At 42.3% G+C, this 12,404-nt stretch overlaps 2 protein-coding genes across 2 annotated transcripts in view; both read right to left on the reverse strand.

Annotated features, from left to right (window-relative positions):
• Window positions 1–12,279, reverse strand: part of LOC308074126 (uncharacterized protein) — a gene marked incomplete at its 5' end in the record, with an annotated part of 16,847 nt that extends 4,568 nt beyond the window's left edge. Inside the window, 6 exons of the mRNA XM_080413458.1 lie at window positions 4,479–6,122; window positions 6,272–6,346; window positions 6,491–6,553; window positions 6,679–6,771; window positions 6,900–7,001; window positions 11,877–12,279. Coding sequence (XP_080269584.1) covers window positions 4,479–6,122; window positions 6,272–6,346; window positions 6,491–6,553; window positions 6,679–6,771; window positions 6,900–7,001; window positions 11,877–12,279 — 2,380 coding nt within the window. The remainder of the gene's footprint in view (window positions 1–4,478; window positions 6,123–6,271; window positions 6,347–6,490; window positions 6,554–6,678; window positions 6,772–6,899; window positions 7,002–11,876) is intronic.
• The window catches only part of LOC308074820 (uncharacterized protein), a gene marked incomplete at its 3' end in the record, with an annotated part of 383,670 nt that overhangs the window by 237,840 nt on the left and 133,426 nt on the right, over window positions 1–12,404 (reverse strand). The window lies entirely within an intron of this gene.

Consider the following 12,404-nt stretch of genomic DNA (forward strand, 5'->3'; position numbering starts at 1 on the left):
CAGAAGAACTCAAAGCTCCAGTCAATTCTTCAATTGGCTGGCATTGGTCACAGCCCCTCTATATTGCAGTGTGCGAGCAAGGGAGTGGGACTCCATTCTCCCAGTCAGACTTACTCACTTGTGCAGTAAGAAAGGTGTTTGGTGAGTGAATAATACATGCTATATATAACCGTGGCTATACGTAACCTATCGTTTTATTTCATCTTAATCATAATTTACTCAGTATGGGTATGGAAACTACCTTTATTTGCCCAGAGAACCATGACGACGTGTGCATTCCTTGGTAGCCTGGGACCAGAAGATTCTGCCAGTGCAAAAAAAATGTGCTCTGCGATTTGGGTCTGGAGTGACCAATCAGGGCCCAGTATTAAAATATGGTAGTAGTTGGTTATAGGCCTAACCAATTGTGTCAAGAGCAGGCCTGGAATTTCGTCATTTTAGGGACAAGGCCACTTGGCCTTTGGTATTGTAAATTTTTTTAAGGCACAAAGGCCAAATGCCAGGGCAGGAAGGACATCAAATAAAACGATGATTTTTAAGTCCACGGAAATAATGAATTTAACTTGAAGGTTAAGGATGATTTAATTTTAATATAGTACAAGAATAGTTTAACTATCTGTGAAATATCACCCATTTATTTCACAAAACAATGTATTGGCAAATTACCAATATTTGTACAAAGTAATAACCTATTAGTCTCAATATTTTCTCACATTCAGCCCTGGACTTAACTGACTGTATAGGGGTCACATTAGTTAAGTTATTTTCATTCAAATGAAATGGAATTGAACTTGCACTAATAATGACTTAAGTTGATTTTTATAAATCAATAAATATAGCATTTCTTAATTATGAATAATTATAGCTTGTAGATTGGATATTTTCACCATTCAGTTTTCCCACCCGACCGCGACAATATATAGTCTATATGGTTCTGTATCAGTATATGAGTAAATTTTAGCAGATTTCATTCTAATTTGCTACTACACTATGCCTGCATATGAATTTCATGGGCCTGGGTAGGGCCACCTGGCCTGGCGGGGATCTGCCCTGTTGCGCAGCAGCACAGCAGGTGAAGACAATTAACTTAAACTAGGAGCTGCGCACCAAAAACGCACTCAAACAACGTCAAACTGTCACATTCTAGCTGCTGAAATAAACGTTCCATTTGTATCATTGTTGACAAGAGAACAGAACATGGATGTTGTTTGCAAAAGGATTATTTATTTATTGTCCATTAGAGTGCCGGTGAGGTCACAGCTTCTCTCTACTTTTGTATGATATTGATAGCCTAAACTTTTAATTTGTTAGCAGTTATTAAAAAATCGGACCACATCGGTCTGTACGAATACTTTCTCTCTCTCTCTCTCTCTCTCTCTCTCTCTCTCTCTCTCTCTCTCTCTCTCTCTCTCTCTCTCTCTCGCACGTGACGCGCTCTCTCTTGCTCTCTCTCTCTCCAGTCTCTCCCCTCTCTCTATCAAAAGCAGTGCTTGGCTTGCGCGCATTTTAACTCATTCACTGCCACAATTATTGCTGGCCGCGTTTGCCCACTGAGATTTTTCATCGAAAAAAAAAAGGACTCAGGAGCCGAAATACAGAATTTTTAAGTTTTAAGTTAACAAGGAAGTGGATGGGAGTCTAGATCTTTAAACAATCATATCTCCTTGGTCTTTGGGTCAAATTTGAAAAAAAAATAATAATAATAATAATAAGTTTTTTACGTCAGTGGCAGGATTGGTAAACGGGAAAAATTACTTTTTTTACGTCAGTGGCAGCTGGAATATAGGCTCGAAATCAAACCTACCCACTGGTTATGTGCAGCGTTTCACTTAACTCTTTGACTGCCAGAGTTTTTCAGTAAAGTGCCAGCCCAGTGCCAGAGATTCTGAGCATTTTCCCCCATCTTTGAAGGCTCACAAAACATGTTGTGTTTTGACTAAAATTACACAAAATATCTCAAAAGAGAGGTGTGGCTGTCTACTTTACCCGGGGAAAAAAGTGAGTTGCTAGCATGTACGGTTCCTTACTTATCAGCAGTTGAGTAGAGCTTGGTTTCAGCAAAATCAGCCCTTTTCAAATGGAAACCTGAGATAACTGGCTTTTAGTAAAAGATGCTCTCTGGAGCAGAAATCTCTCTGTAGCCTTTTATTTTTCTCCTCCGTGGTATCAGATATGTGAACCTTAGTTGTTATCAAACTAATTACAAAAAAAAAAAAAAAAAAAATCAAAGTCATTTTTTACAGAGTTTTACATTCAAAGATCAGTTGTGAAGTGTCAGCCCAGTGCATCTTTCAGTGCACTAAATCTATTGCATATCTGTTTGTGTCACAAATACTATATATATATATATATACACACACACACACACACACACACACACACACACACACACACACACACACACACACACACACACACACACACACACACACACACACACACACACACACACACCAATGGCATGAAACAGTCTACAACATAGTAACATAGTAATTACAACATAGTAATTGGCAATATATATATATGGTGGTAATGATCTAGTGGTTATTATAAATCATAGCAGGGCCTGCAAAATAGTGTCCACAAAACCCAGGTAAAAAACTATGCATCACCATTTAGTTAGCCCGAAAATAGCCGATCTACAAGCTCACAACGCATCGCCTTGAACTTGTAGATCTGCCATCTTCAAAAGATTTGTATACATGACAGTTCTATTCAGTAGTGTACATGTTCTATTCAGTGAGCTGAGTAGTGTACCGAGTGGTACATTGCGTAAGTCATTCTTTACAGAGTTTTACATTCAAAGATCAGTTGTGAAGTGTCAGCCCAGTGCATCTTTCAGTGCACTAAATCTATTGCATATCTGTTTGTGTCACAAATACTATATATATACAAACACACACACACACACACACACACACACACACACACACACACACACACACACACACACACACACACACACACACACACACACACACACACACACACACACACACCCCAATGGCTTGAAACAGTCTACAACATAGTAATTGGCAATATATATATATGGTGGTAATGATGACATCTAGTGGTCATTATAAATCATAGCAGAGCCAGCAAAATAGTGTCTACAAAACATGCATCACCATTTAGTTAGCCCGGAAATAGCCGATCTACAAGCTCACAACGCATCGCCTTGAACTTGTAGATCTGCCATCTTCAAAAGATTTGTATACATGACAGTTCTATTCAGTGAGCTGAGTAGTGTACCGAGTGGTACATTGCATAAGTCATTTTTTACAGAGTTTTACATTCAAAGATCAGTTGTGTCAGCCCAGTGCATCTTTCAGTGCACTAAATCTATTGCATATCTGTTTGTGTCACAAATACTATATATATATATATATAAACACACACTACATCAATGGCATGAAACAGTCTACAAAATAGCAATATATATATATATATATGGTGGTAATGATGATATCTAGTGGTTATTATAAATCATAGCAGGGCCTACAAAATAGTGTCCACAAAACCCAGGTAAAAAACTATGCATCACCATTTAGTTCCCAGTATACATATAAAAAACAAAATACTATTCGAGGTTCAAGGTTTTACTTTATTGTTATCTTTTGTACAGGTAATGCATACAACTTTTTTTCCCCCAAGAGACATTGCCTTCGCTGCAGACCCTGGACCCCAGCATTAGATTAGATTCCCTGTATCCCGAGAGAAGACAGACTATGCACCCAATGCACACAAAATGAAGTGGAAACCGAGCTACACTTCCTAACCGTCTGTCCATTGTACCAAGACATCAGAGACACATACTTCCCACAGATTACAACCACACACGGAGATTTTGAAAAAATGACCAATGACAAAAAACTCCCATATCTGCTGGGCGAAGTAACAATGTGCCAACACAGCAGCAAGATTCATGAGTTGCTGTGATAGGAGAAGGATATCAAACAGAACACAACCACCCTAAAGACTAATCATTGTGTATATTCCGGCACTATACCTGCACCCAGTGATCTTGGTACATAGAAATTGATCTATTGAAGATTCTGACTTTCAAATGTACATATTTTTTGTTTTGATTGTATTGTTGTATTGTGCTTTCTGCTTTGGCAATGTAAACCAATAAAGCCATTTGAATTGAATTGAATTGAAAGTTCCCTGCACACACTTTCCTGGGGCTGTCAAATGAGCTGTCAGTCATGTGTCACAGTCAGAGACAAAACATTGTACTTTTACTCCACTACATCTCAGAGACAAGCATTGTATTATTTGAAAACTTTAGTTACTATTACTCAACCCTATATACACTTGGCTATTTGAAAATAGCCGATCTACAAGCTCACAACGCATCGCCTTGAACTCGTAGATCTGCCATCTTCAAAAGATTTGTATACATGACAGTTCTATTCAGTAGCGTACATGTTCTATTCAGTGAGCTGAGTAGTGTACCGAGTGGTACGTTGCGTAACACTCTCCCGGGTGCAGGGGCACTTTGCAGCGTTTACAGAACCACCTCGTCTCGCTCCGGGCGCTGGATTTAATGCAAACCCTGCATCGCCTGCGTGGTCCCTTGCATTTGGGGGTGGGCGGGAGCTGTTCCAGTACATGGCCTGACAGGTTGGCCTCCATCCTGCACTGAGGGTCATGGAAGGGTACCCTTGGTGCCTCTGCATGTGGAGGAGGCGCGCGTGGAGGAGGGGCCCTCCTTTCTTCCTCACCAGCTGGTCTCGGCCTGGTCCATGACTTTATCACACTTTGCATGAACGAGAGAAGACATTTGAACTCGCCCTGTGGATGTTTGGCCCTATAGATGACAAACGCATTGAACATGGCAATCTCAAACAAATAGGCTACAAATTTGTTTGTCCACTTTTGGGACTTTCTGATAAACGGGTAGTAGGTAATGTTCTGGTCCAGTCTATCAACCCCGTTCATGGACTTATTGTATGAAACAATACAAGAGGGCTTCGATTTATCCACTTGCACACTCGGATCACCCTTCTTCTTGCCTCTCTGCCACACTGTGACGTTCTCCCGCTCGTTCTGATGGAAAGTGGAGACCATTCTTACGATGCTCTTGTCCCGCCACGCCAAGACCATCACCTTGTCGTTATGCCTTGCAACGACATCCCCAACTCCCAGGTCAGCATTAGTGAGCTGTCGGATGAATTCAGGTTCGCCTCGGTTCAGTCTCAGTGTACCACAGACATGGGTCTTGAGAGTTAGAAGTTTGTCACACATGCCTACAGAGTTATAAAAGTTGTCCATAAACAATCTGTGGCCAGAACCGGCTAAGCCATCTAAAAGGAAGACCACTGTGTCAACCAAGGGAATATATTGTCCGCAGTATGGCCTCATATTGAAGCAATATCCATTCTCAGAGTCGCACAGGATATATGATTTTATGCCATATTTCACAGGTTTCTGGGGATTGTACACTTTGAAATTGAGCCGCCCACGAAACAACAGTGTACCTTCGTCAATGGAAATGTTTTGGTGTGGTTGGTACATGTCTCGAAATTTGGAGACAACGAAATCCAAAACTGGGCGGATTTTGAACATCTTGTCTTTTTCACCATTTTCTGGTACAACAATGGGAATGGAATTGTCAATGAAATGCAGGAATCTCCAAATAAGCTGAAACCTGTTTCGACTCATGGCTTTGCTGAAAAAGGGGGTCGCTATGATTTCCTCTGTAGACCAGTACATCTCCAGCTCCGGCTTATGGACAACAGCAGTGAGAAAATGTAGACCTAAGAATGTTTTCAGTTCGAACAGGTCAATAGGTTTCCATGCGTGATGTCTTCCATGAGGGAGAATGGTTTTGATGGCTGTTATGCACTGTTCTGCGTACAGGTTTGTCTGAATGACAATATGTTCCAGGAGCACATCATTCAGGAAAAGCTCCAGGAAGTCCACTGGCTCCACAGAGTCAAGAGCAGCAGCAGCACCGCGAGGTCCAGGGTCTGCAGTGAAGGGAATGCGTCTTGGAAAGAAGTCATTGTTTTCCTCCTTCCATGGATCTGCAGCTGGAACTCCACTGTTTCCGCCACGTCCTGCACCTCTACTATGACCGGCCCTGCCACGAGCTGCACCTCTGCTCTGTTTACGACCTGTAAATTATAGGAATACATAATTACTATTTACAATACATATTTTTTCATTTGTGTGGTAAGTGATGGATAATTAGCTTGCTTCGAGTATAAATATAAACTGTCACAGTCACAGTTTGAACTATTCAGCACAAAAACCTTTTTCTTACCTCTCTTTACACTGCCAACAGGTGGTACGGTAGATGACTCCTCCTCCTCCCCCTCACCTCTGCTCCGTTTGCGACCTGTAAATTATAGGAAGACATAATTACTATTTACAATACATATTTTTTCATTTGTGTGGTAAATGTAAAAAAAGTATAAATATAAATACTATTGTCTGTCAGTGTCACAGTTTGAACTATTCAGCACAAAAAAGTTTTTCTTACCTTTCTTGCCCCTGCCCAGAGGTGGTACGGTACATGACTCCTCCTCCCCCTCCATCTCCCCTTCTGAAATCACAGGAGTAAAATATAAAACAGTTTGGTCATTATTTACACTTCCAGCATGTCTCAGGCTGGGTCCATATACTTACATAGACTTATGATGTAAATGCTAAAAGGTAAAATGATAATACCTCCGCCAACTGCAGCATCAGCCCTGACAGAGGCCCTGGCAGTAGACCTGGCAGTAGACCTGGCACCAGCCAACTCCTCCTCCTCCTCATCATCTAAAACCACAGTGACATTTTGGTAGTTATAAATATGATCAAAATCATCATATGATTTTCACTCCCAGCATGTCTCAGGCTGGGTCCATGACTTATGATGTAAATGCTAAAAGGTAAAATGATAATACCTCCGCCAACTGCAGCATCAGCCCTGACAGAGGCCCTGCCACGAGCCCTGGCAGTAGCCATGGCACTGGCAGTAGACCTGGCACCAGCCAACTCCTCATCATCTAAAACCACAGTGACATTTTGGTAGTTATAAATATGATCAAAATCATCATATGATTTACACTCCCAGCATGTCTCAGGCTGGGTCCATGACTTATGATGTAAATGCTAAAAAGGTAAAATGATAATACCTCCACTACTGCCAACTCCAACACCAGCCCAGGCACCAGATCTGGTAGTAGCCCTTGAACTACTAGCCCTGGCACTAGCCCTGGCACTAGCCCGGGCAACAGCCAACTCCTCCTCCTCCTCTAGCGGAGCGGCTAAATGCTTTTTTCTGGCAGAATCTTTCAATTTATGATACAAGCGTGAAAATTGGCATGAGCAGTCTCCATGGGTCACTTGACAAGAAAATTGTCCGAGGCAGTTGTAATTTCAAGATGGTGGCCATTTTTCAAGATGGCCGACATCTTAGTGGGCAGTTAAGTGATATGATGGTTTATTTGGTGATACAAGCATGAAAATTGGCATGAATAGTCTCTGTGGGTCACTTGACAATAGGCCACCCACAGCTACTTGACATTTCAACATGGCGGCCATTTTTCAAGATGGCCAACACTTTAGTGGAGCAATTAAGTTATATAATGGTTTATTTGGTGATACAAGCATGAAAATTGATATGAGCAGTCTCTGTGGGTCACTTGACAATATGCCACCCACAGCTACTTAAAATTTCAAGATGGCGGCCATTTTTCAAGATGGCCGACACTTTAGTGGAGCATTAAAGTTATATAATGGTTCATTTGGTGATACAAGCATGACAATTGGCATGAGCAGTCTCTGTGGGTCACTTGACAATAAGCCACCCACAGCTACTTTAAATTTCAAGATGGCGGCCATTTTTTAAGATGAAAAACCACCACAGTTAAGCTTAAGAAATCATTTAGTTGGTGATACAAGCATGAAAATTGCCATGAGCCGTCTCAAAAGGTCATTTGACAAGAAACCCCACAACCACCACTTGAAATTTCAAGATGACTTTCGTCCGCCATGTGGATCTTTAAATGATACCTTTTCTCATAGAAATGTATTGGGTTCCTCAAAAAGCTCTGTCAAGAGAGGTTGTTTGACTGTGTTTTGTCTGACTCCTCGCCCATGACCTGTCCAGTTTGGTAAAACCTGTCAGGAGTTGCCTCCTACTGGCATAGCTGTCAGGGTTCACTGAGGTACTCAAGCTCCCTTACCACGACACAGTAACAGTCACAAGGGAGGATTTTTTTTTTTTTTAAACTAACAGCCATTACATGTGTCAAATAAATACTAAGAGATGGGGGAACAAAAAATATGACTAATAAATTAGCACAGTTGAGGTGCTGATTAGCACAGTTGTGGTGCTGAACGGACAGTGCTCCAAAATTATAATTGAGCAATGGCTAATACTGAATGGCAGTAGCTGAAAATGTGCTTCACTGTTACGTATGGCAGTGGAAGGCAGTGGAAGCAATGTTACAAAGTAACAACTGAAAATTACACACTAATAGACTGGTGACAAAGTAAAACATGATGCACCGATGTGGCGAGGGGAAGCCGAGCCATAGGCCTACACTTGAAAACAAAGAGGACAACGGGGAAAAACTCTGGCAAAATAAACATGCAAATAGGTTCTAGCAGGGGCAACTACATAGGCATGTGCAGCTGAGTCCATATTTGAAGCACTTACACCTTCCAGTACATGCCTTGGTGCACCCACATTTGGTCAACTCCCAACAACTCTCCGCAATAGGTGGAAGTGTCCAGAAGACTTTCCACTTCTCGTCCTGTTCCACCCATCCCCAGTCAGATGGGCTCGGCATTTGTGGATGTCGCTTCAATGCCTGTCCCCACACGTATCCAGCCTCATAAGAAGCACGTTTGGCATGCTCTTTGAGTGCTGCTTGAGTTGGTGGGATCAAGTCATAATGTCTTTGCTTTCTGGCAAAGAGATCAAGCCTGGCCTCGTTCACAGTTGTGACATCGCTGGACCTGTCATACATGAGCACAACAAATCTCTCCAAAGCTTGCAGGTCACTATCCTCCACTGCAGAGGGACATTCGCTGAGTGTTGCAAATGTGTTTGACACCTCATCACACACATCCCATGTGTTCCAGGCAGACTTCTTTGATTTGCCATGGAAGGATGACACAATGTCACAACCACTGAAGGCATGGAAGAAGAGGATACCACGTGTTCTCTCTGGTCCTATGGCTGAAACTACCTCATGTATTGGGATCCATCTTGTCTTCTCTCCTTTGCCAAAAGTCACCCACATTTTTTCAAGGCCAAGTTGCATCAAAGAGGGCATAACAGAAGTGGCTATGATTACAATGTCTGTGTCATTGGCATCGATCATCAGGGATTTGTGTCCTTGTTTCACTGCATGTTGGGCATGAAGGAAAATACGCGTGTCTGCCTCTTCATGACTACACGGGGCTACTGCATCCAGGTTAGCAGCTTGGTTGCTAACAGCATCTTCCCCCTTCGTCACAATGACTATATTGGCTGTTTTCATTTCCGTAACTTTATCAGCAAGGAAATGGAACAATTCCTGCTTGTTGTTTTCATCCCGTAGGAAGCTTTGCCAGTTTGACGGAGTTTTGCCTGTGCCTGTTACTCTCCTCCTGATTGCTTTTCCCCGTTTTGACCTTGCCTCAGACTTCAGACTGGACTTCCAGTAAACATCGAACACGATGTCCGTCCGCCTGTATGTATGGCTGTATGTCTCTATTCTTGGAAGTATGTCACTTATTGCATATTCATCAAACGTCTTGCTTGAACGTGGTGGCAGTGTATTCACCATAGCTGATCCATCCACTATAAGAACATCTGATTCTGGCTTTTTTTCAGGCAATGTCACTTTCGCTTGTAGTATCTCAGCCAGGTGTGATTTGGTACACGTGCGGAGTTTCCCTCCATCACTGAGAGCGGCGGGAGCTGATTGGTTCTCATGATTGAAGAACTCTTGTAAGTCACACTGCCTGTTCTGGCAAGAGATGGGATACAACTAAGTTCGTGCCTTAACCCTACACTTAGTCCGATCGTTCATCCAATGCCATTTAAATCCTGTGCGATCTGTACCGTTAACTTAAACCCCATTAACCTTGGCTCGGCTCTCCCGCGCTGGCACAACCTGTCAATTCAGGTGCGGCTATCTAATTGTTTTGGGGTAAATTAGACAGCATTTGGGATACTAACTTTCAATTAGCTGACATTGAACCCCACTCTGAGTTTAACAGCAGTGATATCACCAGTGTGCCCTGGTAGTGCAGATATTCACTCTTATCTAATCTATCTATGATCAACAAATCAACACAACTGTATTGTGATGTGTTCTTTAGCATAATAACAATAATCGTATAATTGTCCTTAATGAAAAAAAATACATACTTTTCTATGAGAAAATGTATCTTTTGAGGATCCAGGGGGTGGCCATCTTGAAAATAGAAATTTCAAGTGGCTGGGAGTGTTTTCTTGTCAAGCAACCCTTAGAGACTGCTCATGCCAATTGTAATGCTTGTATCACCAAATAAACTATTATATAACTTAATTGCTCCACTAAAGTGTTGGCCATCTTTAAAAATGGCCGCCATCTTGAAATTTCAAGTAGCTGTGGGTGGCCTATTGTCAAGTGACCCACAGAGACTGCTCATGCCAATTTTCATGCTTGTATCACCAAATAAACCATTATATAACTTAATTGCTCCACTAAAGTGTTGGCCATCTTGAAAAATGGCCGCCATCTTGAAATTTCAAGTAGCTGTGGGTGGCCTATTGTCAAGTGACCCACAGAGACTGCTCATGCCAATTTTCATGCTTGTATCACCAAATAAACCATCATATCACTTAACTGCACACTAAGGTGTCGGCCATCTTGAAAAATGGCCGCCATCTTGAAATTACAACTGCCTCGGACAATTTTCTTGTCAAGTGACCCATGGAGACTGCTCATGCCAATTTTCACGCTTGTATCATAAATTGAAAGATCGTAGCACTTATCTGCTCCGCTACTCCTCCTCATCTACAATTTACAATTTCACCATTTAGCAGATGCTCTTATTCCAAAGCTACTTACAATAAGCACACATCAAAAGATACAGTAGCCTACATAGGTTACCATGCATAGGTCACCACCCTTTGATGTACACCATCAAAGGTAAGTGAACATGCTTGTTGACAGAACCTCATGAAGATCTAAACATTGTTGTTGTTGTTGTTGTTTTCATGACATGACCTTTTTTGTCAGGTCAGGTCTTTGATCTACTTTGTTGTTGACAGTAGTTCAAGCACATGCAGGGAGGGGGGCCCATGGCACCTGGTATATTCCCCCCTCCAAAAAAGCATTTTTATGGCCTGCTCAACATCCATGGCCCTGTTAATTTTTTCAGGGTAATGAAAACGTATTGCTTATTTTACTGTCCAATGACATGGGCCAAGCTATTATATATATATTTTGCTTTAGCATAGGACATCCAATGTACTATATTTCTGGTGTGAAACGGCATGAGGGACCCCCACAAAAAGACCATGCACCCAGGTCCATGTGACCCAGATCTATAACCGAACTTTTAGCAGATGCTGATGAACAATATATAAGGGATGAATGAATAAATAAACGCTTGCACACAGAGGGCTCCAACTTCGAGGTGTAATAAAACATAGCAGATCTACAAGCTCACAACGCGTCGCGTGTGAGCTTGTAGATCTGCTCACAAGGCGTCGCAAGCGACGCGTTGTAAGCTTGTAGATCTGCTATTTTCAAATTGTAGATTTTTATGCAACACACACACAGGATCGTTTTCTCTGGAGACCAGGCTACAGCGCCTGTGTGTGTAGGGTTTGAACATGAACAATATAAAGCAGATGAATGATAAGTAGGCCTATAAATGAATAAAGTTCTTACCACTGTCAAGGAAAGAACCTTTCCTCACTGGATCTGGTTCCTCTCGCATCGGACACCATTCATCCGCAGAATCCACGTCTGTGGCCAGTGTGGAGGTCTGTGAAGAATTGTACGGCGATTCAACGGCCTCTCTGCGGTGATCGGGGGGTACAATGGTGGTTCTGCTACTCCGACGTGGAGGTGTGTTGGTCCCAACACACACCGGTCCACTCTCGAGACGAACGTCATCCTCAGAGAGGTCGGAATCGGTCTCCGGTATAAGACTTTTTCTGTCGCAGAAATGCATAGTTTCCTCCAGGGTACACTGCCGCATGGAGACGTTAGCCGTGGCGGCGGCGGCCGACGAGCTACTGCTACGACCGGGGAGAGGACGTGGTTTGAGCTGCCTCTTAGCCCTCGGCATGGCTCTATCTACTAAATAAAACTAAACTACAAATAAACTATAAAAATACACTAAAGGCTACAATACAAAATACACTGATCTCCACCTCGCACCGCTCTCCTTCAAACTCCCTTCTCAGATCTCTT

The sequence above is a fragment of the Gymnoscopelus braueri genome (assembly GCF_963280865.1).
Source record: "Gymnoscopelus braueri genome assembly, chromosome: 19".
In the NCBI taxonomy this organism is placed as follows: Eukaryota; Metazoa; Chordata; class Actinopteri; order Myctophiformes; family Myctophidae; genus Gymnoscopelus; species Gymnoscopelus braueri.